This window comes from Malus domestica, chromosome 12 (assembly GCF_042453785.1).
Source record: "Malus domestica chromosome 12, GDT2T_hap1".
Classification (NCBI taxonomy): Eukaryota; Viridiplantae; Streptophyta; class Magnoliopsida; order Rosales; family Rosaceae; genus Malus; species Malus domestica.
The window spans coordinates 24738151-24765263 of NC_091672.1; the positions used below are offsets into that span (position 1 = coordinate 24738151).

Consider the following 27113-nt stretch of genomic DNA (forward strand, 5'->3'; position numbering starts at 1 on the left):
GACTGCTAAAAATGGGATATGTCTACATTAGGGTCTGTCCATATTCTATATGGATCTATATCTATTTGCCATCTGTCTGAATCTGCCTGTCTGTTTGTGTAGCGGAGCCTACCTGTATGTCCGCGTAGTAAAGCTTGCCTATATGTCCGACTAACGAAGCATGCATCCACATCTGTTTGTTAGCAAACTCATATTGTTTAACACTATGAATTTGAAGGTAGTGTTGGAAAATATTAATATTTCTAGTTATTTGATTGTTTGGGCTTTAGGGCCAGTCCATTACGGTTAGGTTTTCGTTTAGAGATTTGGGTATAATCTATTCACTAGTGAACAAGTCAATCATGATGTAGTCTTTAATTTGTAGCCGTCTCACCATTTTTCATTATAAATAATATTCATAGTTTTGTAGTAATCTTCATTTGTAATCCGTACTTTGATTTTCAACTATTTGGTAGTTTTTTTTTCTCAGTTTGTAGGGTCGGACACGACTTTAGTATATATTCCGGATACCTACACCAATCCCCAACCCATACGTGTAAAACTAAGTTAAAGTAAGTTGGTCTCTAACTTACATAGCACCAAACATATATAACAAATGCTAAGAAGACTTTTTAAGAATGAAACTCTTCATAAACTCCTTGTCACTCATGTTTTCACCATAATGTTTTATAATGTTAGCATGAGAATTGACGTTAATCTGTGAGGTGACAGAGAGTCTACTCAAAGTCTCACTTTGAGAAAATTTCCTTAGCGTTTCTCATATGGTATGTTCAGTTCTGGATACCTAACATAAGTGAAAGGATAAGTAGATTTCAATCATGTTGTTCGCATAGTTAAGACATGTTAGTCATAAATGAGGGGATAAGTAGGTTTTCTTATAAAGGGAACACAAACGTTATTTCCAACAATAATCTCGAACGTGATCTTTTGAGAATTCTTTACTCTTCTTTTGTCTTCCTCAGCAAAAGTTAAAGTAAAAGGGACTATATATGTGCCAAATTTTAATTAAATATTATTGGCAACTATAAAGTAAAAAGTGTTATAAATAGGCAAAATTTATAGAGAGATAACCTTTACTCGGTGAAGGAACGAAGCAGTTGCAGAGTAATATACCGACACAAGCTGTTGCAGAGGAAGTAATGTATATTATTGCTATTAGATATATTTCTCTTTTCTTTCTTCTTCTCATTCACTAATCTTTGCACAATTGAAGTGCTCTATTTATAGAGCTACTTCTATAGAAAATTACAAAACATTACTATTTAGCTTATGAGTATATAGTATACACATGTGATACTTCACTATACACATTACTATACACATGTGGGCAAACATACCCATTATTTACAACACTCCCCCTTGGATGCCCACATATCAACATCAGTTGCCTCATTAAAACCTTGCTTGGAAAAACCCTGTGGGAAAAAACCATAGCGAAGGAAAAAAAGTACAACTTTACCCGGATGGTGTTGAGCATGCTTAGGTTGCCTCGTTAAAACCTTGATAGGAAAAACCCAGTGGGAAAAATCCTAAGCGAAGGAAAAAGAGTACAACATGCATGTATCATGGATGCTCCCCCTGAATTGTATCTCCCCCTGATTCCGCATTCTTCAAATCTGTAAGCCGACGTAATCCGATTCCCTGTACCAACTTCTGAAATGTGCACTTTGGTAGAGATTTGGTGAACAAGTCTGCTAAATTTTCATTAGAACGGATTTGTCTGACTTCAATAACTTTAGCCTTCTGAAGCTCATGTGCGCTGAAAAATCTTGGAGATATGTGTTTAGTCTTATCACCTTTGATAAATCCTTCCTTCATCTGGGCGACACAGGCTGCATTATCTTCATGGATGACAGTTGGAGTGTCTGTCTTTGAAGGTAGACCACATGAATTCCGGATGTGATGGATCATTAATCTTAACCAAGAACATTCACGACTTGCTTCATGTAAAGCAATTATTTCCGAATGATTGGAAGATGTTGCAACTAGCGTTTGCTTTGTTGATCGCCATGAAATTGCAGTATCTCCATTAGTGAACACATATCCATTTTGTGAGCGGGCTTTATGCGGATCGGAGAGAAAACCAGCATCTGCGTATCCAACAAGGATTTGTTCATTTGTGGGCTTGTCTGAGTAGAAGAGACCCATATCTGTTGTCCCACGAAGGTATCGTAGAACATCTTTGACTCCCTTCCAATGACGAATTGTTGGAGCAGAGCTATACCTGGCTAACAAGTTAACTGAAAAAGCTATATCTGGTCTAGTACATTGTGCTAAATACAATAAAGCACCTATTGCGCTCAAATATGGTACTTCTGGACCAAGGACCAATTCATCATCTTCTTTTGGACGAAATGGATCTTTCTTAATGTCCAAAGAACGAACGACCATTGGGGTGCTAAGTGGATAAGCCTTGTCCATGCCAAATCGCTTCAGTATTTTTTCAATGTAAGCTGATTGATGGACCAAAATTCCACTAACACAATGCTCGATATGCAGGCCTAGACAATATTTGGTTTTCCCAAGGTCTTTCATTTCAAATTCGCTTTTCAGATATTCAGCAGTTTTGTTGAGCTCTTCAGGGGTTCCAACTAGGTTCATATCATCGACATATACTGCCACTATAGCAAATCCAGTATTTGATTTCTTAATGAACACACAAGGGCAGATGACATTGTTGGCATATCCTTCTTTAATCAAATACTCACTGAGACGATTATACCACATTCGCCCAGATTGTTTTAGCCCATATAGTGATCGCCTTAATTTGATTGAGAACATACCCCGTGGTTTGTTAGTTGCTTCAGGCAACTTAAGTCCTTCTGGGACTTTCATATATATGTCAGTATCTAATTCTCCATATAGATACGCGGTGATGACATCCATAAGTCGCATGTCAAGTTTTTCTGAAATCACCAAACTTATTAAATAACGGAACGTAATTGTGTCCATTACAGGAGAGTATGTCTCTTCATAATCAACTCCAGGTCTTTGTGAAAAACCTTGTGCAACAAGTCGTGCTTTATATCTTGCAATCTCGTTTTTCTCGTTGCGTTTCCTTGTGAACACCCATTTGTAACCTACGGGGTTTACATCAGTTGGGGTTTGGACTACTGGTCCAAAAACACTTCGCCTTTCCAAGGAATTTAATTCTGCCTGGATTGCATCTTTCCACTTAGGCCAATCTTGTCTCTGTTTGCATTCATCAACAGAGCGGGGCTCAATATCATCACTTAATATAATTTCAGTGGCTATTGCAAATGCAAACATGTCATCGATGATTATTTCATTTCGATCCCACAATTCATTAGTACATGCATAATTTATGGATATTTCTTTGCTTTCATGTACTTCTGTCTCTTCAGGGACATGTGTTTCATCAAGGACATTTTCTTTTTCTGGAAGTACAGAGTCACGAATTGTGGATTTATCATTCAATTCCTTTTCTTGAATGATATCATTTGGGTTCAATTGGGCCCTCATCTTTCTCTTTCGAGGGGCTGAATCTTTTGAACCTGGGGGTCTACCACGCTTCAGGCGTGCACTGGATGAATCATTCGCTGCCACTTTATTTTGTCCAACAGGGACATCAATTCTTGCAGGTGCGTTTGCAGCCGGTATATATGACTGTGTCACTTTCGAAGCATCATTAAATGCATCTGGCATTTGATTAGCAATACCTTGAAGATGAACGATCATTTTCACTTCATTTTCACATTGAGTGCTTCTTGGATCAAAATGAGATAAGGTGGGAACAACCCATGTTAGCTCTTGTCGTTCTTCTGGAACGGTCTTTTCTCCCCCTAACGACGGGAAAACTATCTCATCAAAATGACAATCAGCAAAACGAGCTGTAAACACATCACCAGTCAAAGGTTCCAAATATCTAATGATAGATGGTGAATCAAAACCCACATAAATTCCCAATCTGCGCTGAGGTCCCATTTTAGTTCGTTGTGGTGGTGCAATAGGCACATAAACAGCACAACCAAAAACTCGTAAATGTGAAATATTTGGCTGATGTCCAAACACGAGTTGTATTGATGAGTATTGATGGTTGGCTATGGGTCTCAATCTAACCAATGATGCAGCATGTAATATGGCATGTCCCCATGTAGAAACTGGCAATTTTGTTTTCATGAGCAGAGTGCGGGCTATTAATTGAAGTCGCTTGATAAATGCCTCTGCTAAACCATTTTGAGTATGGACATGAGGAACAGGGTGTTCAACATTAATGCCCAGTGCCATACAGTAATCATCAAATGTTTGAGACGTAAATTCACCAGCGTTATCAAGTCGAATGGACTTAATGGGATGATCTGGGAACTGTGCTCGCAACTTAATTATCTGAGCAAGAAGTCTCGCAAAAGCTACATTTCGAGTAGACAATAGGCAAACATGTGACCATCGGGTAGATGCATCAACCAAAACCATAAAATATCGAAATGGTCCACAAGTTGGTTGAATAGGTCCACAAATATCCCCTTGAATTCTTTGCAAAAATGATGGGGATTCATCATCAACCTTTAGTTGTGATGGTCTAATTACCAACTTCCCTTGGGAACAAGCCTTGCAAGGATTATCATTCGAGACATTAATGTGTTTGCTCAGTAATGGATGTCCATTAGAGTTGGTAATGATTCTACGCATCATGGTAGATCCTGGATGACCTAGACGGTCATGCCAAAGCATATAAACCTTTGAATCAATGAACTTCTGGTTCATGACAGTATATGCCTCAACTGTCTTTATGTATGTACAATACAATCCACTCGATAAACCATGCAACTTCTCCAATATACGCTTCTGGGTATCATTGGAGGTAATGCATAAATATTCCACATTTTCTACACTTTTCGTTTCAAGGTGGTATCCATTTAAACGTATGTCTTTAAAACTCAACAAATTTCGAATGGACTGAGTAGCATATAATGCATTCTTTATAGACAATATTGTTCCATTTGGTAACATAATCTGGGTTTTTCCTGAGCCTTCAATTACATCTGATGGTCCTGATATTGTTGTTACCTTTACTTTTGCAAGTACCAAATTTGAGAAATACTTTCGGTCTCGAAGTATTGAATGCGTGGTTGCGCTATCTGCAAGACAAAAGTCTCCGCCATTGATCTTGTTTTGAGAATAACCATAATTTTTATCCATGATCTCTGAGTAAAGAAAAAGCAGTTTATTCATACTGGAATACTACTTTTATTGAATTGAAAATGCGAGCATTAAACCATAGGTACAAATAACATGAGTACATTAAACATAAACAATTCAATCGGACCCATAAACTTCATTCCCTCTTTCATTAATAAAGTCTGTAGCATCCAGGTGGGTTGTGTTTAACTGTCCTAATAAATTGGTCACTGGATCAGGGGTTTCCATTGGTTTAGCCTGGTCAAGGAAATTGATCTCGACACCCTTTTCCTTGAAGGAGGCTTGATATAGTTCCACCAGATGCTTTGGGGTGCGACAAGTACGCGCCCAATGTCCGTTGCCACCACACCTATGGCAACCTCCTTCATGACTTCTAGGAGTGTTCACATGAGCTTTTCCTTTCTGGCGATTGGTATTTTTAAAGCTCGGGCCTGGATTATTCCTTGGAACCTGGTTGTGAAACTGGACACCATGGTTCTTGCTTTTCCCTTTCCACCGACCTTGCTTGTGGCCACGTCCTCGTTTGTAATTATTGCCACGAGAGGATATGGTATTCCTTTCAAGGGAAGCAACATTCACTTCTGGGAACGGTGCTGATCCAGTAGGTCGGGAATTATGGTTTTTCATGAGAAGCTCATTGTTCTGTTCAGCTACCAGGAGCACAGATATCAGCTGGTTGTATTCAGTGAAGCCTCGCGCTCTATACTGTTGTTGCAGTACCATGTTAGAGGCGTGGAATGTGCTGAAAGTCTTTTCCAATAACATCTCCTCAGTGATAGTATCCCCACAGAGTTTCATCTGAGAGGTAATTCTGAACAACGCCGAATTGTACTCAGCCACTGATTTGAAATCCTGGATCCTCAGGTGTGTCCAGTCATAGCGAGCTTTTGGAAGAATCACCGTTGTCTGGTGATTGTATCTGCTTCTCAAGGCATTCCAAAGGGCTAACGGATCTTCAACCGTTAAGTACTCGCTCTTTAGTGCCTCATCAAGATGACGACGAATAAAAATCATGGCCTTTGCCCGATCTTGAGAGGATGAGCTGCTTTCTTCCTTGATGGTATCTCCAAGATTTGCTGCTTCCAGATGGATCTTGGTATCCAATACCCATGTAAGGTAATTCTTTCTAGTAATGTCCAGGGCAGCAAAATCAAGCTTTGCCAAGTTTGCCATTTTCTTTTTCTGAAAGAAAAATGAGGTGTGTAAGAACTTGCAATAATATGTGTACTGGAGAAATATATTGTTAGAACTTCTGGTTCTTACAAATTTTTGATCTTCAGGCCAAAATGATAAGTACTCGAAACTTCAGGCTCGAGATTTACACAATTAATGAGAAGGGAAATTGTACCGCACCATTCTCATCGAAATAAGTATAGGATGGGTGATTATTCCGCACTACTTTAAACAGCAGGAAAATTTAAATATGTAGAGCAAAGTGGACGATTATACCGCACCACCTAAAATTGCGATAAAATTTAAATATGCAAAGCAGGGTGGACGATTATACCGCACCACCTAAAATTGCGATAAAATTTAAATATGCAAAGCAGGGTGGACGATTATACCGCACCACCTAAAATTGCGATAAAATTTAAATATGCAAAGCAGGGTGGACGATTATACCGCACCACCTAAAATTGCGATAAAATTAAATATGTAAAGCAGGGTGGGTGATTATTTCACACCACCTAAAATTGCGATAAAATTAAATAACGGGAAAATTTAAATATGCAGGATAGAGCGGGCGATTATACCGCTCCACTTAAAATTTGCAGTAAAATTAGATCTGCAGTCCAAGATAGGCGATAGAACCGCACAATCTTGGATTGCATAAATAATCAGTGGGTTAGTAGTCAATATCTACACCAAACAAGAAATCAAAGATATAAGTGACTGTTAGTTGGAGAACTAGAAGTAAACATGGTGCAAACAGTTCTTCGCGAGGGTATACCCAGCAATTGAGAGAGAGGAAGAAGAAGAACAGTAAAAACCTTAGAGGAAACATTTTTTTTTTCTTTCGGTGAAAGGAAATGAGAAATGATTAGAGAGTCGTGCTGATAACGTGTTATAAATAGGCAAAATTTATAGAGAGATAACCTTTACTCGGTGAAGGAACGAAGCAGTTGCAGAGTAATATACCGACACAAGCTGTTGCAGAGGAAGTAATGTATATTATTGCTATTAGATATATTTCTCTTTTCTTTCTTCTTCTCATTCACTAATCTTTGCACAATTGAAGTGCTCTATTTATAGAGCTACTTCTATAGAAAATTACAAAACATTACTATTTAGCTTATGAGTATATAGTATACACATGTGATACTTCACTATACACATTACTATACACATGTGGGCAAACATACCCATTATTTACAACAAAAAGGAGTTGTTAGGTCATACGATACGAATATCATTGTAAAGAAGAATAAAATGTTATTGTTCAAAGAGAATCAAGAGTATTGTCTATTTGTGATATGAACATTCATGAAACGGAAAACTTGAAGAAAACCATACAAAGATTGTTTATGCAAAAAATCACTCTACTTAAGCGAAAAAATTAATTAAAATTAAAGTTATTTAGTCACTAACCATATAAAAAAAAGATGAACGGAATAACTAAAAGTATTATGAACAGTCTATATATTTGCTACAATAGATTGGTTAAATGACCTTAGTTTTTGCAGATATGATTGTTACAGAACGATTCATAATATGAACGGTTCTCATCATAAACACAAAACTCTGTGATTTGAACACAAAGAATTTTGAGTATGAACTCATACTCATTATTGAGTAGCCAAATATTATTCTTTCTAGCATTAAAAACAGAAGTACTACTAAAATGAAAAGAATCAAAGGGTTGAAACGAAACTCATTTTGTTGGTTGGAATAAGTTCAGCTTGATCGCATTCCTTGCTTCAAAATCAAAACCCATTTGAGCAACTTAATGAACTTCGATTTCACCTATAAAAAAAAAATTCCCTTGAAACAAACCCCAATTAAAGTATTACCTCAATATTTTGTTAACAAAAAAACTACTTCAGAACTGGTTGAACATTGACGTATCATAATTTTAGCTCATTATTAAACAATATGGAGTATGTTTCAAGTTAGGTCTACAAAAAATCCAACATGAAAGGGACTAGGATCTGGCGAATCTCTTATGAATCCTGTTTGTACCATACTTGACCAATCCCGAAACTACCGAGCACCGGCCAACGCTATACTGTCAAGGACCCAGAAGAGTTCCCCTCCGACCAGGAGGCCAATCACTACTCGACACGTGTCAAGATTAGAAGCCAATCAGAGCGCAGCACGTGTCGACATCAAGAACCAATCATAACATGACACATGTCAATGTGACAAAGCTACAAGTTTTTCTATAAATAGGGGTCATTCCCCCACAATATTGCCTAATGCCATTTTGTGTTAAATCATTCACAAGAACTCACTAAATTGAGAGCTTGATCCTTTGTACTTGTGTAAGCCCTTCACTACTAATAAGAACTCCTCTACTCCGTGGACGTAGCCAATCTGGGTGAACCACGTACATCCTGTGTTTGCTTCTCTGTCTCTATTCATTTACGTACTTATCCTCACTAGTGATGGAAGCAACCAAGCGAAGGTCACAAAACCTGACACTTTCTGTTGTACCAAAGTCTTCGCTGATTTTGTGCATCAACATTTGGCGCCGTCTGTGGGAAACGACACTTATTCCTACTCTCTTCAGCTGTGTCAAGCTGGTTTCTATCATTCGTACACTTTCTTTTGATCTGGCATCCCTCTCCAGCATGGGAAGCGAAGGAAGCCACAGCACACAGAATGACACCCCCCTTGCACATAGTGCGAAACAACGAAAGAAGGAAGGAAAACGAGTTCTTCTTCAAGCTAAAGTCGATGAGTTGGAAGCTCAGAACAACAAGATAGCAATGAGGAATGAGGTCCTCCAGGAGCAATATGAGAAGCTCTTCGAGACACTTCACGAAGCTAGGCAAGCTCAGACACGCGAGCTTGTTGCCCCCGTGGAAGTCAACCATCAACTGGGTGCCCTCCAACATGGAGGGTCACATGCATTCGACATGGATATCCCTGATAGGGAACAAATTACCCCTCGATTTGATAATCAACATGAGGCTTCTCTTAACCCAGTTGCTTCGACCCGAACCATGAGAAGCGGAGGGAGACACCTCTTTGCTGAAGGGGCAGAAGGATCGAAAGCCGTCTTTCGCGATTGTCGGGATTTCCTGAAGCAACGTCGAGAGAATTCCATCCATATAAGCTCAAAGATCAATGACCCAAGGATTTCTGAGAGACTCGGTCCCCTGCCACGGCCCGAGCCGGCCACCAACTTGGGGAAGGGGCAACAAGTCCTAGAGAAACATGAGGGTACAGGGGACTCAGAGGTGTTCCGACAGACATACCCTGGAAGCCAGTACAGCGAGTCCAGGGAAAAATCACATGCCCTTGATCAAACCTTCCTAATTCCAAGAGGAGATGGAGATTTACGAAAGAAAGCTCCAGTGGCACATAACTCCGCTCAGGACCCCCTTGTCCTACAACTTCTTGAGGAAGTAAACAAGTTGAAGGCTGAACGTCAGGCTGAAATACCTGACTGGAACCAACCCAGGCCTGGCCTTCTTACAAGGAGGATCCTCAACACCCCCCTTCAAGCAAAGACAAAGCAGAAGCTTGGCTTGCAACTTTATACTGGGAAAGAGGACCCGATTGAGCACCTTAACCTCTTTGAGTCCACCATGGCATACCGGATGCACACCGACGAAGAGCGATGTCTTCTCTTCCCCTCCACCCTCTCTGGCGGAGCTCTAAATTGGTATTGTCGTCTTACACCTGAGACGGTAGACTCATTTGAGGAATTGAGGAAACTATTTGTTTCCCAACACATTTTCCAAACCGATCGCTTGCACTCTGCAGATGACCTGTACACTATCCGCCAGAAGCCAGACGAGTCATTACGTATGTATGCTGGCCGCTTCAGCCATGAATACTCCCGGTGTGCCGAGGCAGACGACAAGACTGCCCTCAAAGCCTTCACGGCAGGCCTACGTGATTGTTTCTTTAAATACATGATCAATGCCAATACTTGGAAGACTTACTCTGAGGTGATGGTGCAGGCTTATAACCATGCCTCCGCCGAGGCAAAGACATATCAGGAGAAACCCCCTACAACCATCCTTTATCAACAAGTAGGAGGTGGAATCCAGACTCACCTAAATGAGAAGACCTCGACTTTCCAAACAGCAGTGGCACCTCCCCATGCCGTGCATAATGCTTCACCGAATCAACAGACATATCAATTTCAAGGCAAGAGGAAGGATTTCCATCCTCACCACTCTCCTTCCAGTAAAAAGAGTAAGGGACACTATCCCGATAACCAAGGGTATCGCCACAATAACGCTCGCCCCCAGGCAGTCAATGCAGTGGGTCAAACCCGCGTCAAGATACCCCCTACCCCAAGGTATGAGACATACACGCCCTTGAATGCCACATGCGCGGCCATTTACCCCAGCATAGCTCACCTGATACCAAAGCCAAAGCCGAGGCACCCAGATTACACGCCCCCGAATAACGCGGGCATGTTTTGTTGCTACCATGAGCATAACGGCCATGATAGCGAGAAATGTATCATCCTCCGTGATCGTATTGAAGCTTTGGCACGAGAAGGAAAAATTGATCAATTCCTCCTTCACCCTCAAAGGGATAACCGTAACCAACGCCAGGTGAATGTCATATATTCCATAAGCGGCGGCACACCCATATCTGAATCTTCCAATAGGGCCATGAAAAACAGTGAACGAATTCTGAGGCCTGGTCACCAAGTGTTTCACGTGGAAGACATCAGGGGAGGGAAGTATCAAAAGCCTAACTGGGATCCGATATGTTTCTACCCTGAGGAAGAAAGAGGCATCATCTACCCTCATAACGACCCATTGATCGTGGAGGCTCACATAGCCAACTTTGATGTTCGACGAATCCTCGTAGACACAGGGGCTTCGGTCAATATCATGTTTGCCGAAGCTTTCAGGGCACTCAGTGTAGCTGAACACTTGCTCGATCGCTCAATTTCTCCTCTGATAAGCTTCTCCGGTGATATCGTGCAACCCTTAGGGAGCATACATTTACCCTTTACTATTGGTACAGGCCCTTACACGGCTACCATTACCACTAACTTCCTAGTGGTTGACTGCCCAACGGCATACAATGTCATCTTTGGGCGCACAGGCATCAATGATCTCAAGGCTATGGTATCCACGCATATGCTGTTGATGAAATTTCCAACCCCCCATGGCAACGGCTACATCAGAGGAGATCAGCTTACTGCACGATCATGTTACAACACTTCAGTTAAGCAACAACACTTGCCCGGACCCAAGGAAACCCTGTCTGTACATGACCAAGTCACAAAGACCAGCCTAGATGGAGCGAACTTGGATCTTCCTGATAGCAACAATCAACCCGATGATCCTCGAGATGACTCTTTCACCCAGCAAGCCCAACCTGCTGAAGAGTTGGAGAAGGTACCTATCTCAAGAGATTATCCAGATCGCATGGTGAAGATTGGCACCACATTGTCACCACCCCTTCGGTTAGCATTGATATCTTTTTTGAAAGAGAACACTGAAGTCTTCGCCTGGTCATACGAGGACATGCCAGGCATCTCTCCCGATGTCATCTGTCATCGTTTGAGTATTGACCCCAAGATCAAGCCGGTGAGACAGAAGCGAAGATCTTATGACGCTGAACGATACGAGGCAATGAAAGCAGAAGTTGAAAAACTCAAAGGCATAGGCTTTGTCCGCGAAGTCAATTACCCGACATGGGTAGCAAATGTGGTCCTTGTTAGGAAAAATCCGACCAAAGAAAGTCTTTCGCTTCAAAAGGTCTTGTGGAGGATGTGTGTTGACTACACCGACCTAAACAAAGGGTGTCCGAAAGATAGTTTCCCTCTTCCTCTTATTGACAGGCTTATAGACTCTACGACAGGGTGTGAGCTCTTGAGCTTTATGGACGCTTATTCAGGATACAACCAAATCCTCATGAACCCCTCAGACCAAGAACACACGGCCTTTACTACTGACAGGGGACTATATTGCTATAAAGTCATGCCTTTCGGCCTAAAGAATGCAGGAGCAACTTATCAGAGACTGGTCAATTCAATGTTCGCCGAACAAATTGGGAAGAACATGGAAGTTTACGTTGATGATATGCTAGTCAAAAGCAAACATGCTGACCAACACATCACCAACCTATCTGAAACTTTCACCATTCTAAAGAGGTATCGAATGAGGTTGAATCCCAACAAATGTGCCTTCGGCGTGGGCTCTGGCAAATTCTTAGGCTTCATGATTAGCCAACGAGGCATTGAAGCTAACCCTGAAAAGATCAAAGCAATCCTCGACATGAAAGAGCCAATAACTTCAAAAGACATCCAAAGCCTTACTGGCAAGGTGGCAGCCTTAACCAGATTCATCTCTAAGGCCACAGACAGATGTGCTCCTTTCTTCAAAGCACTCAAGGGAAATAAGAAGTACATTACATGGACGGAGGAATGTGCCAAGGCATTCAGGAACCTCAAAGAGTACATGAGTAAAGCCCCTCTGCTCTCCAAACCAGAAGTTGGTGACACTCTCATCATCTATCTATCGGTTTCGGCCTCAGCAGTCAGTTCTGTTCTTATTCGAATGGACAGTGGTGTCGAATGGCCCGTCTACTACGCTAGCAAGGCCCTACAAGATGCGGAGACACGATACTCCAACATTGAGAAATTAGCTCTAGCATTGGTCATGTCTGCTCGGAAACTTCGCCCTTATTTCCAAGCACACGCCATCATCGTGCTTACCAATCACCCTCTTCGACAGATACTCCAGAGTCCTGACACGTCTGGACGAATGATCAAATGGGCGATAGCATTGGGTGAGTTTGACATCTCCTACCAACCAAAACCAGCCGAAAAAGGCCAAGCAGTAGCAGATTTCATCGCCGACTTCACATATCCTGTTGACATTGCTTCTACACCTGAAGCAGTAGCTTCATTACCATCGGAATCTCAGAAGATAGAACCAACAACCCCAGCATGGAGTCTGTATGTTGATGGCTCATCCAACCAACAGGGCTGTGGAGCGGGACTAGTCTTGACTACGCCCGACAAAGTAGCAATGGAGTATGCTCTTCGTTTCAAATTCAAGGCATCAAACAATGAGGCCGAGTACGAAGCCCTTCTAGCAGGATTACGTTTGGCCAAACACCTCGGGGTTAAACAAATTGATATTTTCAGTGACTCCCAATTAGTGGTCAACCAGGTTACCAACAACTTTGATGCTAAGGACAACTCCATGGCAGCATATCTTGCGCAAACACAACTTTTGCTCAAACACTTCCACTACCAGATCACCCAAGTTCCTCGAGCGGCAAACAGTCATGCAGACGCCCTGGCTCGCCTCGCCTCAGCTGTGGAAGACAAGATTGGAAGAAAAATTCATGTCGAACTGTTGGCAACACCAAGCACCATGGCCGCAGAAGTATGCAACTTACAACAGGGGGATAGTTGGATCACCCCGATCTATAATTTCCTTGCTCATGGCACCCTCCCAAATGATAAAGTCCAGGCTAAGCAAATTCGATACAAGTCTACCCGCTACCTGATCATCAATGATCAACTCTATAAGCGAGGTTTTAGCCTGCCATACTTAAGGTGTCTTACGCCTGCCGAGGCGGAAATCGTCCTTCGGGAAATACATGAGGGAGACTGTGGAGATCATGCTGGATCTCGGTCCCTAGCACACAAGACTTTTCGCCAAGGATATTACTGGCCAACACTCCACCAGGATGCCATCAAAGTATCCCGCTCATGTGACAAATGTCAACGATATGCGACTATTCTTCATTCCCCTCCAGAGCCTCTTACTCCTATGATCAGCCCTTGGCCCTTCGCCCAGTGGGGACTTGATTTGATCGGCCCAATGCCGGCAGGGAAGGGCAAAGTCTGTTACGCAGTCGTTGCAGTGGACTACTTCACAAAGTGGGCCGAAGTAGAACCCTTGGCAACCATTACTGAGGCAAAGATAGAAGACTTCGTGTGGAAGAACATCCTTTGTAGATTCGGCATTCCCAATGCGATAGTCACTGACAATGGGCGACAGTTTGACAACAAGAAGTTCAGGTTGTTCTGCTCTAAATTCAACATCAACTTATGCTTTGCCTCTCCAGCTCATCCCCAGTCTAATGGACAAGTTGAGGCCATCAACAAAATAATCAAGCGCACTTTGAAAACCAGCTTGGACAAAGCTAAAGGCTGTTGGCCAGAATTTGTACCCCAAGTTCTTTGGTCATATCGCACTTCATATCGGACTTCAACAGGAGAAACTCCATTCTCACTTGCCTTTGGCACAGAGGCGGTTGTCCCTGTTGAGCTCGAGCAAGCAACATTCCGAGTCCAGAACTACATTCAAAGTGAAAATGACAAACAACTCACCCTCAACTTGGATTTAGTCGAGGAACACAGAAACCAAGCTCACTTGAGGAATGTCGCCTACAAGCAGCGCATCTCCAACTATTATGACTCTAGGGTCAAGCCTCGTTCTTTCAAAATAGGAGACTGGGTCTTAAAGAAAAGATTACTCTGCGACAGAGTCCCGAGTGAAGGCACACTTAGTCCAAACTGGGATGGACCGTATGAAGTCATTGGCATCAGTCGCCCTGGCTCTTACACACTTAGAAGCTCCGATGGCAAGACCCTTGGCCATCCATGGAACGCTGATCACTTGAAGTACTACTACAAATAGACTCACGATGTACAAGTGTTGAGCTATAGCCGTTCGGCATCCTATGTAATGAAGGCCATTTGGCAATGAATTCAATAAAGAGGTAATTTAGCCAACTCAGCCCTCACTCTTTTACATTCCTAGCAATGGAACACTCAAGTGTTGAAACCTCAAAGCAGATATATCCAACACGAAACAAAATCTAAGTATGTGTCGACAAGACTATACAAAGAAAGGAACAACCAAACAAGGGCTTATATCCAAACAATAGATCTATTCATACATAGCCAAACATGCATTAATAATAGTGCAAACACTCATAAACACCTAAAATCCAAAACTCTCAAGCTTATAACATGGGCACATGTTATACACACATCAGACTACTACATCCAGAATACATGCAGATAGTAAAGACACTGCTATTCATTCTCATCTGAAGCCGAACCCCTGGCAGTATCACTCCGCGTCCTACCATCATCCTCTGCATCCCCAAGATCCTCTTCACCATGCTGAGTCTGTGCATCAGCACTACCTTCATTATCAGACTCATCTTCGCTGCTAGGATCAACATCAAGGACAAATGTCTCGCCCTTTCGATGATGCTCATCTATATCTTCGTGGTATTTTCGAAGAATGCTCCCATCATCATAACGATCAAGGACGGTCATCCATTTCCTTTTTTCAAAGCGAGCTTCTTGAGCACAGTAGGGTTTAATAGCAAGGTGAAAGGTCGAAGAACTTAAGTATTCTTGCACAGCAGCCTCCCTTTCAGTTGGAATGCTCTTCTCCAGTTCAGAAATCTCAACTAAGGCACCATCCAATTCTCCCCTAACCTTGGACACCTCCAAGGTAGCCACCTCTAACTGTTTTTTAGTTGCCTCAAACAATTTCTTAAGCCTTAGGTTCTCACCATTTCGCCTTTTCAAGCTCTCCATGGTTTCGTCCTTCAGTTGGAGAGCCTGAGTCAAAAGTCCCTTATTCCTTCGGGCCTCGTCCACAAGCTGCTTATTCTCCTTCAGTTTTGCCTTGTACCGCTCAACCTCTTGCAGTCTGTCGTGATACTCGGCCATGACCTGCATGGCAAGACGATCATCACTACCTAAATAATGATAATAAAGAGGAAAAAGTAAGGAAATGACAAAGTAACACTCACATATGAAGACAGCTTCAACATCCGGTCGCAATCCGATTCATCCTTAGCTAAGGGCTCTCCGAGCTCATCGAAGGCGAATCGACGCCCTGCCAAGCAATTGTTGATATCCCCAAAATCCTTTGGCCGCGTGGCAACCCTCAAGTCCTTCCACGGGACACTGCCAGCTCTTTCCTTGCCTTTCCCCTCATGGCGGGAACCAGGATCACTTTCCTGGACAGTGTGCTCCACAGTAAGAGGAGGAGGCAACAGTCGGCTCCCTTCTCCTGCAACTACGGCAGCAGCATTTTCAACGGCCTCGACTCCAGTCTTCCTAAAGGCAGGCCCCTTAAGGACCCCATCTTGGGACTTAGGTCTAACGGATGGTTCCCCTCGGAACTTATGAATTTTCTTATGCAATAGGATGTCTTCCGAAGGAACTAACACTGGTGCTTTCCTTTTATTGGTGCTAGTCCCTGTTTTCTTGCTTACCTTCTCCACTGCATAAGGAAAATCAAAATAAGAAATACAACTTTCCAAATAAAGTAAGGAATTGAGCTAAGTTTACATGAAGGATACAACTTACTCGATCGTCCCTGGCTCTCGGAAACTAAGGGTTGGAAACCGTACCGACGAAATAAGGGTCGTAGCTTGCTTAAGTGTCTATCCTCTTTGGGCACCCTCAACACCTTCTCTATGTCAGATAGCTCCTGCCCAAACAGTTGGATGGTGCCCCGCGTCACTACATGAAGCAAAGTGTTAGAAGCAAGAAAAGACCACAACAAATAGCAAATAGTACGAACGGTTGATACGTTACAACCTACAGTCTGGAAGTGAGTAAGCACACGTCGCTCAGGCGTGACACCCTTATCATACTCCCAATCATTATACAGAAAGCACCAACGGTTTTTCCATGTGTAGTATGCCTTTTTCTTACCATACACAATACGCTATCTCTCACTCCGACATGCACACTCGGCATAACCAGTGCATGATTTTGCTGGGCGCATCTTGTAACAGTAACGCCACTGATGGAAGGAAGGCTCACACAACCCACACTCCATCCAAATGATATAAAATCCAATCAAAGTATCCCAGAAACCAGGATTGAGTTGCCCAGGTGCATATCCGATCAAAGATAACATCTTTTGCAACCACGGATGTAAAGGTAGTCTCACCCCTAAAGTCAGTAATATCTGGGTGTAGAACATAACATGACCCTGGGGAGGCTCAGAAGGCCATTCTTCATCATGTACCAAACGTATCCCTACACTACGAGGGATATTACATGACTGCCTTAGCGCCTCAACCTGCTTCTCATTATTTAACAAGTTATTCTTTAGATGGTCTGCTGTGAACTCAGAGCGAACTATGGGTATGGCATCAAAAACAACCCCCTCACCCAACGCCATGGAGGAAGAACTAGCAATAGCTAAAGTTTGACGGTTGGGAAGATCATCCAATGTTTCTCTAGTACCGGACACTAACAAAGACCCTGAAGACTCCGACATTGCAGACTCAGACTTAGAGCTAAAGCTAGAAGAGCCCTCATCACTAGAACTTCCAGGCTCTGACATCTACAATAAGAAGAAACAAATTCTATCACTACATGCATGATCAAAACATAAGGAAGTTCCTATATTACCCACATGAAGATGGTGCAAAGCGATGCCGGAACCCTTCTCAATCAGAAAGCAATCCGTCTTCCACAATCACTACAAAACAAGCAAATGAAGACCGTGTCAAGCGCCCAAAAAAAAAAAAAAAAAAAAAAAAAAACAGCTTCATCCAAAAAGCTTCACCCGAAAAGCTTCACCTCCAAAACTTCACCCAAAAAGCTTCATCCAAAAAGTTTCACCCAAAAAGCTTCACCTAAAAAAGCTTCACCCAAAAAAAAAAAAAAAAAAAAAAAAAAAACTTCACCTCCAAAAAGCTTCACCCAAACAGCTTCACCTAAAAAAGCTTCACCCACAAAGCTTCACCTAAAAAGCTTCACCCACAAAGCTTCACCCAAAAAAAAACTTCACCCGAAAAGCTTCACTTAAAAAAGCTTCACCTACACAGCTTCACCTAAAAAAGCTTCACCTAGAAAGCTCCCTCTACATACTTTCACCATCAAAGCTTCACCATCAAAGTTTCACCTAGAAAGCTTCATCTACAAAGCTTCATCTACAAAGCTTCACCATCAAAGCTTCACCTAGAAAGCTTCAACACCAAAGCTTCACCTACAAAGCTTCAACACAAAACCTTGCTCCAAATAAACAAATTTTGTTCACAAAACCCAAGATGCCCTTGAACTTGTACAAAAACACTTGGGTAAACATAAACATTTTTTGTTTTACACCCACAAGGGCCCAAAATTTTCCTTCTTATTTATTCACTTATATATGTTCCCAAACATATTATAATAGATCCAACAACAAGCCAAAGTCCCAAGTTTCATAATGGACAAAAGTACAAGCAATTCATCAATAATGAAGGTGCTACAAAAATTGGAATCTGCCCCAAAATAGAAATCCAACCCAAGAGACTTTTTCTCTCTCTCCCTCTTCCGCCTCCTTTCATCTATCAAATTTCTGCAACCTCTGCTCTTCTCCAATGGAGCTGAATTTTGGACACCTTATAGTTCTTGAGCATATGAACAACTTTCAAGAAGGAACCATTTCTGTTTGAGCGACGGAAATTAAAGTGTTGAAGCTCCAAACATGACAGTCGGATTCTTGCAGATTTCGAAGCTGCTGTGATGTTTCGAAGATCTGGAAATATTTAACCATTAATTCATTCTGAATTTTTGATATGTTATGAAAGAGACGATGAGGAACAACTTCAATGAAGAAAGCATACCGATCTGAACAAGAGAAAATAGAGTTTCAAAGCTCACAACAAATCTGACGGGTTGACAGAAAAATAATAACCAGTCATTCATCATACCTGGATTTCTGGAGTTATACTGCTCCGAGGGATCTCAAATTTGGATATGTTGTAGTTCACAAGCTGAGGAACAACTTCAATGAAGAAAGCATGCTGATCTGAGCAAGAGAAAATAGAGTTTCAAAGCTCACAACAAATCTGACGGGTTGACAGAAAAATAATAACCAGTCATTCATCATACCTGGATTTCTGGAGTTATACTGCTCCGAGGGATCTCAAATTTGGATATGTTGTAGTTCACAAGCTGAGGAACAACTTCAATGAAGAAAGCATGCTGATCTGAGCAAGAGAAAATAGAGTTTCAAAGCTCACAACAAATCTGACGGGTTGACAGACAAATGATAAACAGTCACTCATCATACCTGGATTTCTGGAGTTATACTGCTCCAAGGGACCTCAAATTTGGATATGTTGTAGTTCACAAGTTAAGGAACAACTTCGATGAAGAAAGTATGTTGATCTGAGCAAGAGAAAATGGAGTTTTTGAAGCTCACAACAAGTCTGACGCGTTGATATACAAATGACGAACAATCACTCATCATACCTGAATTTCTGGAGTTGTACTGCTCCGATGGATCTCCAATTCGGATATGTTGTAGTTCACGAGCTAAGGAACAACTTTCATGAAGATGGTTTTACGATCTGAGCCACAGAAAATGGTGTTATATTGAAGAAAAGCTAAAGGAAGACTAAAGGAAAGCAAAAATGGTAAAGCAAAGTAAAAAAAAAAAAGAGCTAAAGGAAGACAAAATCATGGCACATGATAATGAGTCATACCCTACCCCTCATTGGATTCGAATACACCCATCCTCCAAAATCATGACAAAGGCCACATTATAGATATCTGTATAAACATTCCAAAGAAAAAGGGAGGGAGTAAAAAAAAAAAAAAAAAAAAAAAAAAAAAAAAAAAAAAAAAAAAAAAAAAAAAAAGGGCTTAGGCCTCCACTTCTTTGGGCCTAGGCCTCCACTTCTTTGGGCCTAACACATCTTCATAACAAAAAACAATATATGAAGAAAGAGCCCTGGGTTACCACTTCGAAAAGAAACAAGTGAAGTTTTCCTACTCATGACATTGACTACTAGCTAGACACCTCATTCGGCAACTCTCTTCGCCTGAAGACTTGGGGGACTCCCACCATATGCTACTGCACCTTGATACTCGGCAGTCTCACAACCACTCAGTGACTTGGATTTTTCAAGTCTCCAACCGAGAAGTTTTCCTCACTCGGGAAATTAAGGGAACACTACCTCAAACTACATGCTTCACTCACAAAGCTTCAACAATACAGGTTTCAACAAAAGCAAAAATTCAAAGAACTTTATGAAGAAGGCTTTGGTGTATTTAACACAATATGTTGAAATGAAGCAAAGCTTATTTATTAATATTTTCGATAAGCCACAAATATGTACATATACATGAGTCAAAATAAACAAACAAAAGGGAGCCTTCACAAAGGTTGCTTAGGGGAAGTCTCAGCAGTCGGTAGAGCCCCAGAAAGAGAAAGCACCGGAGGGTGGTTATCCGGAACCTCAGTACTTGACAAAACCCCAGAAGGAGGAGGCATTGGAGGTTCATCATTTGAAGCTTCATTACCAGGTACAGCCCCAGAGGACGAAGGCAATAAATGCCTTTGGAACAAACCCACAAACCGCTGATGATCAAGTAAAACCTTACCATCAGATTCCTTCATCTGGTCAAGCTTCCTCTTCATGTTTGTAGCATAGTCATGGGCGAGCCGGTGCAACTACTTATTCTCATGCTTGAGCCCTCTAATCTCCTGTTTGAGACTCATCACTTCAGCAGCCAATGATTCAACTTGGCGGGTTCTAGCAAATAGGCGTTGGGCCATATTAGACACAGAACCTGCACACTGAACACTAAGAGCCAGAGAGTCCTTAACAGCCAACTCATCAGACCGTTTGGAAAGTAGTCTGTTATCTTTGGGAGTGAGAAGGTTCCTGGCCACCACTGCAGCGGTCATATCATTCTTCATCACAGAATCCCCAACGGTAAGAGGACCAGTAGGGGATATGAAGGATGGACGCCATATGTTGTCTGGAGAAGGCGTGGCTGTCTCTTCTCCAAGGTTCAAGTCAAAACGACGGTCGGAGGGTCCAGACATTTTCAAATGTGTTGAAGAGGGAAGAGGTCAGACAAATCAAGATCTTAGAAGTGCAAGAAATGAGCTTCTACTGGTAGAGATTCAAGTGTGCTGTGGAACTTAATGCCAGCCTCTATAAAAATCTGCACTCGACGGAGCTTCAGAAATCGAAGAGGCGTTTGCTTTCTCAAAAGCTGGGCTGCTCAGAGACCACGAGGGCCGATCTCAGAAATCGAAGAAGCACCTGCTTTTTCAGCCTCGTCAGCACCTGTCACATGCACACTCAGCTTTGCGGAAATTACGGGCAATCTGTCGAAGATTTCTGGTGAAGTAGAAAGCACGTGAATCTTACTGTTCAATCACCGCTCTCCATATGCACCATCAACTCCTCGGGTACCACATATAACTTTATCAAAGATCTCTGACAAAGTTTAGGCACGAGAATTTCGAAGTTCCAGCTACCCTACTATTACCCATAAGGGTAAAGGAACAGCACCACTGCTTGACAACTGGAAAATCCCTATATACATTGACCTCCCTCCTCAACGGACAGGCAAACCTGCAAAAATGCTCAACCCTTTCTCGCATTCGAAAAGGCACCCTCAACATAACCTCTCGAAATACTCAGCTTTATTTCCCCCGATAATACCTCAGCAAATAAGCCACACCAAGAACAAGAGTATCTCATATCATCAGGGTCGAAAGCAAGAGTATCCCATATCATGCTTTCTCCCTATCTTTGTCTTTGTCCTTGTCCACACCTGCAGGACAAGGAGAAAGAGAGCAGTCAGTCGGAACCTGAAATCAAACCTCCAATTTGGAACTGACTGCCTGGAGCCTTTGCCTGGTTGCTTACTTAGCATTGCTCTCGAGTACTCATCCTCAACTGCTGTCAAGGTCACGAATTCCACTGGCAAATACCTCATGACAGTTGATCAGATATTGGCTCTTTACACTGAAGCTGCCAAGCGTGGATGAGTCACTATGAAGGAATGTTCTGAAGGACCATTAAAATGCAAAGGTTGCACACCACTTCTGCCATGCAAAAGATTGAAGCAGAAGGTTCAACGGTGAGCTGAAACAGATCACTACAGCACGACACCTTTCCATACCACATTCATTATTCCGTCAACAGCAAAAGTATCCCATATCATCAAGGTCGAACGTACTCTAGATTTGATGGACTTGTTTTGACCCTCAAATTTTTGAGTCGGCCTTATACTCTGAAGGGCACCAGAAAACCCTCCAGCACAGTTCAAGAATAAGCTTGTGGAAAGTTACTTCTTCAAAAGCAAAAGTATCTCATATCATCTCTTATCCATTTGCTTCTCCTTATCCTGGCAGTTGAATGAGAGACAAGGAGAAGGAGAACAATCAACCGGAAGCCGAAGTCAAACCTCTGATCCTGGGTTGCTTACTTGGAAGTTTGACTGCTTACCTTGTTTGTCACCTCTTTCGGCAGATCTCCTAGCTCGGCGACTTGGGGGACTCCTACTATAGGGTTTGTATCACACTTGACTAAGCCCGAAACTACAACTAAGCTTTAAGTGAAATTGATACATTACCTTGTGCGTCAACATCAGCTAAGTACACCATTCCCGGATGGAGGAAAGGTACTTCCAGAGAAGGGCAGATGAAGATCAGACCACACTTCGGTACTTAGAAGTTTCGTGATTACTCAAGGGATTGGATCTTGCAAGTCCCCAACCGAGGAGTTTCCCTCACTCGGGAACTTAGGGGAGCACTGTTTGTACCATACTTGACCAATCCCGAAACTACCGAGCACCGGCCAACGCTATACTGTCAAGGACCCAGAAGAGTTCCCCTCCGACCAGGAGGCCAATCACTACTCGACACGTGTCAAGATTAGAAGCCAATCAGAGCGCAGCACGTGTTGACATCAAGAACCAATCATAACATGACACATGTCAATGTGACAAAGCTACAAGTTTTTCTATAAATAGGGGTCATTCCCCCACAATATTGCCTAATGCCATTTTGTGTTAAATCATTCACAAGAACTCACTAAATTGAGAGCTTGATCCTTTGTACTTGTGTAAGCCCTTCACTACTAATAAGAACTCCTCTACTCCGTGGACGTAGCCAATCTGGGTGAACCACGTACATCCTGTGTTTGCTTCTCTGTCTCTATTCATTTACGTACTTATCCTCACTAGTGACGGAAGCAACCAAGCGAAGGTCACAAAACCTGACACTTTCTGTTGTACCAAAGTCTTCGCTGATTTTGTGCATCAACAAATCCTATGCAAATCTTTGTTTTCATTGTGTTAAGGGTGATACAAATTCTCTCTTTAAACTACTTAGGCAAAGCTTTCTTTTAATGTGTGAGAATTCTCTAAGAAAAATACTCTTAACCATTGTAAGTTTATACAAAGGCACTTCTAAGACTTTAATAACGTGTTTACTTACTTGGAATCGAAAAAGGCATGAATCATTATGAAAAGAAATGACATGTTCACATATCATTGCCGTATTTGTCATTTTAAGAAAACTTTAATATTCAATATTTCACTTTGTTAGATAATATGTTAGTAAGATATTTCCCTCTCACTCGTGTTGTAACATCCCACATCGCCCAGGGGAGCGATCCTTAAATGTATATTCTCATCCCTACCTAGCACGAGGCCTTTTGGGAGCTCACTGGCTTTGGGTTCCGTCGGAACTCCGAAGTTAAGCGAGAAGAGGGCTTGAGCACTCCCATGATGGGTGACCCACTGGGAAGTTGCTCGTGAGTTCCCAGAAACAAAACCGTGAGGGCATGGTCGGGCCCAAAGCGGACAATATCGTGCTACGGTGGTGGAGCGGGCCCGGGAAGTGGTCCGCCCCGGGCCGGGATGTGACAAATTGGTATCAGAGCCTAACCCTGGCCGTGGTGTGCCGACGAGGACGTCGGGCCCCTAAGGGGAGTGGATTGTAACATCCCACATCGCCTAGGGGAGCGATCCTTAAATGTATATTCCCATCCCTACCTAGCACGAGGCCTTTTGGGAGCTCACTGGCTTCGGGTTTCGTCGGAACTCCGAAGTTAAGCGAGAAGAGGGCTTGAGCACTCCCATGATGGGTGACCCACTGGGAAGTTGCTCGTGAGTTCCCAGAAACAAAACCGTGAGGGCATGGTCGGGCTCAAAGCGGACAATATCGTGCTATGGTGGTGGAGCGGGCCCGGGAAGTGGTCCGCCCCGGGCCGGGATGTGACACGTGTGATGCGTATAATCCGCCTATACATCATCAGGTCCTGCTCTGGAATCCCAGGGGCATCATTTCCTTGCTTAATCTTTATTTCCCTCTGTTTCTTTGTGTTTCCTTTTTCTATATTCATAGTTTCATTTTTATTCTGTGTCTATTTTATTTTCTTATTCTTTATTTAGGTCTTTTTTTCTGATTTGTTTTAGTGTTTCAGGTAGTTTATTGTGATTGTTTAATTTATTTGTACACCTTGAGGACAATATATGATTTAAGTTGGGGTGAAGGGCAAAATTTTAGGTTTTTAAGTTTTGTGTCAATAAAAAATTTCATTTCTAAGTTAATATGTATAGATTATTTTAAATGTCAGGACAAATGGACGCAATGAAATATTAATCCCACAATATAGTCTTTTCTATTATTTTGCTTAGACACTAATTTATCAGTTGTACTTTGAAAATTTGCACATTCACACCAACATTGTTTGTGGGAGTAAGGTTGACGTTCTGGGACGTTTTGGGCATTTTGATGGTCAAGATGGCGTTTTTAGAGGAATGTTTAAACCGAGAACTTGAGGACGTGTCAAGCTTTAAAAATAGAACTTTTGGGACCAAATCAGACCTGATTTGGTGAGTTTTAGATTTTCTCTACAGTTCGAATTCTAACATAACTAAGAAACTGTTATTTATTATTTAATTAGATTTCCAATTTTATTAGAAGACCCTGTTTAGGTAGGACTTTCTTTTCTGCCATATGTATGTTGCCAAGCTCTAGTTAGGGTTTCTCACCCACCATATTTTGGTGAACTAGCCTAGGAGCTTCGGCGATTTGTAACCTTCTACAAGGACGTTTTCTTTACTTTCATCTTGATAATATTTTTGTTTTTTAATTATGAATATGTATAACTAATTTCCTCTTACTAAGACAAGATCACAAGTCTTAGTATGAATATGTAATTTCTTATAAATTTGCTTATGATGTTATGCATATTAATCATTAAGTTTAAACTATCTTTATGCCTTGATCATTGGCTACCACTAGGATTTTAGACAAGTAATTTGATGTAATTTATTGTAATTGATAATTGTAATTTCATTTAAGGAGAATATTACGCTCTTAAAGGTTGCATGGTTTTTTGGTTTTTACAAAGCTTAATGAGTCTTGCATGTTTATATTTAATCTAAATATAACAGACGGATTGCATGTTAGATACAGTGGCGAAGCCAGGATTTGCGGAGGGGAGGGGCGAAATTCAAAAGAGTGCAAGGTTCAATCGAAGTGGTTGCTTTCACATTGGAGAGTGCAAAATTTTGAATCAATATTCATAACAGCAAACCATCTCTTCACCAAAGCGGTTGTAAGCGGTAATATTAAAACCATGTAAGAAGTTTAAATTAGTTAGGATTAGATTCTAAAAAAACGTTAAGCACTAGTCTGGCAGCAGACTGAAGCCTGCAGCTAGGCGCCTAAGCGAGATTTAGGTAGGAGCCTAGATGGATTTAAATGAATTTCTTTTATCGTAAAATAAGCATTAAACAATATTTACATTATTTTTTAAAAATTAATACAATATTTATAGATAATGTGAGAGTTTAAAATACATATGCTAAGTTATTAAAAAGAGGAAAAATACATACAAGAATAATAATAAAATAAAAAAGAGAAAGAAATTGATTAACAAACCGAAAAAAAGGTGCGGTCAGAATAGAAAAAAAGAGCGGGGAAATGGGTAAACAAAGTGGGGTAGAAGGGACCGAAGGAGAAGGGTGTGTCAATACAATCAGTATTAACTTTTAAGAGAGAAAAATGTAAACAAATGTGTCAATACAATCAGTTTTAACTTTTAAGAGAGAAAAATATTAAAAAATGGTTAGCATTGCCAAACGACACCGTTTGGTATAGGGAATATCAAACACACCTTCGTCTTCTTCGCAAGTTCCGTCGGTCTGCAACTACATTTTTTTTTTCTTCAAATTTCCTTCTCCAAAATCTAATAAAAAGAGGAAAAAAACAATTCCATCTTTGCTGCACAGCAGCAGAAACCAAATCACTGGAGGGGAAATTCTCATTTTCGACGAGAGCAAAGGGGCTGAACTAGCGCTCCTGGGCATGTTTTCCGGCGAAGGGAGGGACGGCCGCTACTCCTCGCCCTCACGTAGCTTCGCCACTGGTTGGATATACGTTATAGGTTGAATATCACGAGTAGAATATACATTAGAAACCTAACTTTCACAACATGTATGTAGTAATTCAAAAGTAGTTGGTACATAGGATTGTTAATCACGACGACTAAACCCTAGTGCCTTTCACATTTGATTTCTAAACACCATGTGCTTTTATTCTTTTTACCTATTTTGATTTTGTCAATTAGCTAGTGCCTTTCACATTTGATTTCTAAACACCATGTGCTTTTATTCTGTTTGCTGATTTTGATTTTGCCAATTAGTTATTTTTATTTTCTGCTCTTGTTATTTAAACTCACAATTTCAATCTTTTAAAAAAATATTGTGTTGAATTGTTAACTACGAATTAGTTTTAAATACACACTATTCTTATCAATCTTTATGGAGAACGACCTTACTTAAACTGTTTATGCTACAATTATCTTGTTCTCTTGTAAATATTTTATAGGCACTTTTAACTCTATTTTTACAAGTGGTAAAAATCTTATCAGTACCTACACTATTGATTTATCTGAAACATTTGAATGACTAAACGATATCCGATTTGAACGAATTTTTTTGTAGGAATGATTTTCAAATGAAAATTAAGAGATTGAACGACTTCAATTATGAAATTTCT

At 41.4% G+C, this 27113-nt stretch overlaps 1 protein-coding gene and 1 long non-coding RNA gene across 4 annotated transcripts; both read right to left on the bottom strand.

Annotated features, from left to right (window-relative positions):
- Positions 1–5277: 5277 nt before the first annotated feature.
- On the bottom strand, positions 5278–6333 carry LOC139189898 (uncharacterized). Its single transcript, XM_070809164.1, has one exon. It carries the CDS (start codon positions 6331–6333, stop codon positions 5278–5280), a length of 1056 nt encoding a protein of 351 aa, XP_070665265.1.
- A 12159-nt stretch (positions 6334–18492) lies between these two features.
- Positions 18493–19840, bottom strand: LOC139189750 (uncharacterized). Of its 3 annotated transcripts, XR_011573619.1 has the most exons (6): positions 19780–19840; positions 19547–19644; positions 19365–19462; positions 19184–19281; positions 19003–19100; positions 18493–18827 (listed from the first exon to the last, which is right to left on the bottom strand). It is a non-coding gene; the product is annotated as an uncharacterized lncRNA (long non-coding RNA). The 3 variants fall into 3 exon arrangements; XR_011573620.1 differs by lacking the exons at positions 19365–19462; positions 19780–19840 and having other exon boundaries at positions 19547–19687; XR_011573618.1 differs by lacking the exons at positions 19365–19462; positions 19547–19644; positions 19780–19840 and having other exon boundaries at positions 19184–19356.
- Between the last annotated feature and the right edge of the window lie 7273 nt (positions 19841–27113).

Bases quoted from the DNA above. Each gene is read 5' to 3' on its own strand.
- LOC139189898 (XM_070809164.1), bottom strand. From the start codon at position 6,333: ATGGCAAACTTGGCAAAGCTTGATTTTGCTGCCCTGGACATTACTAGA.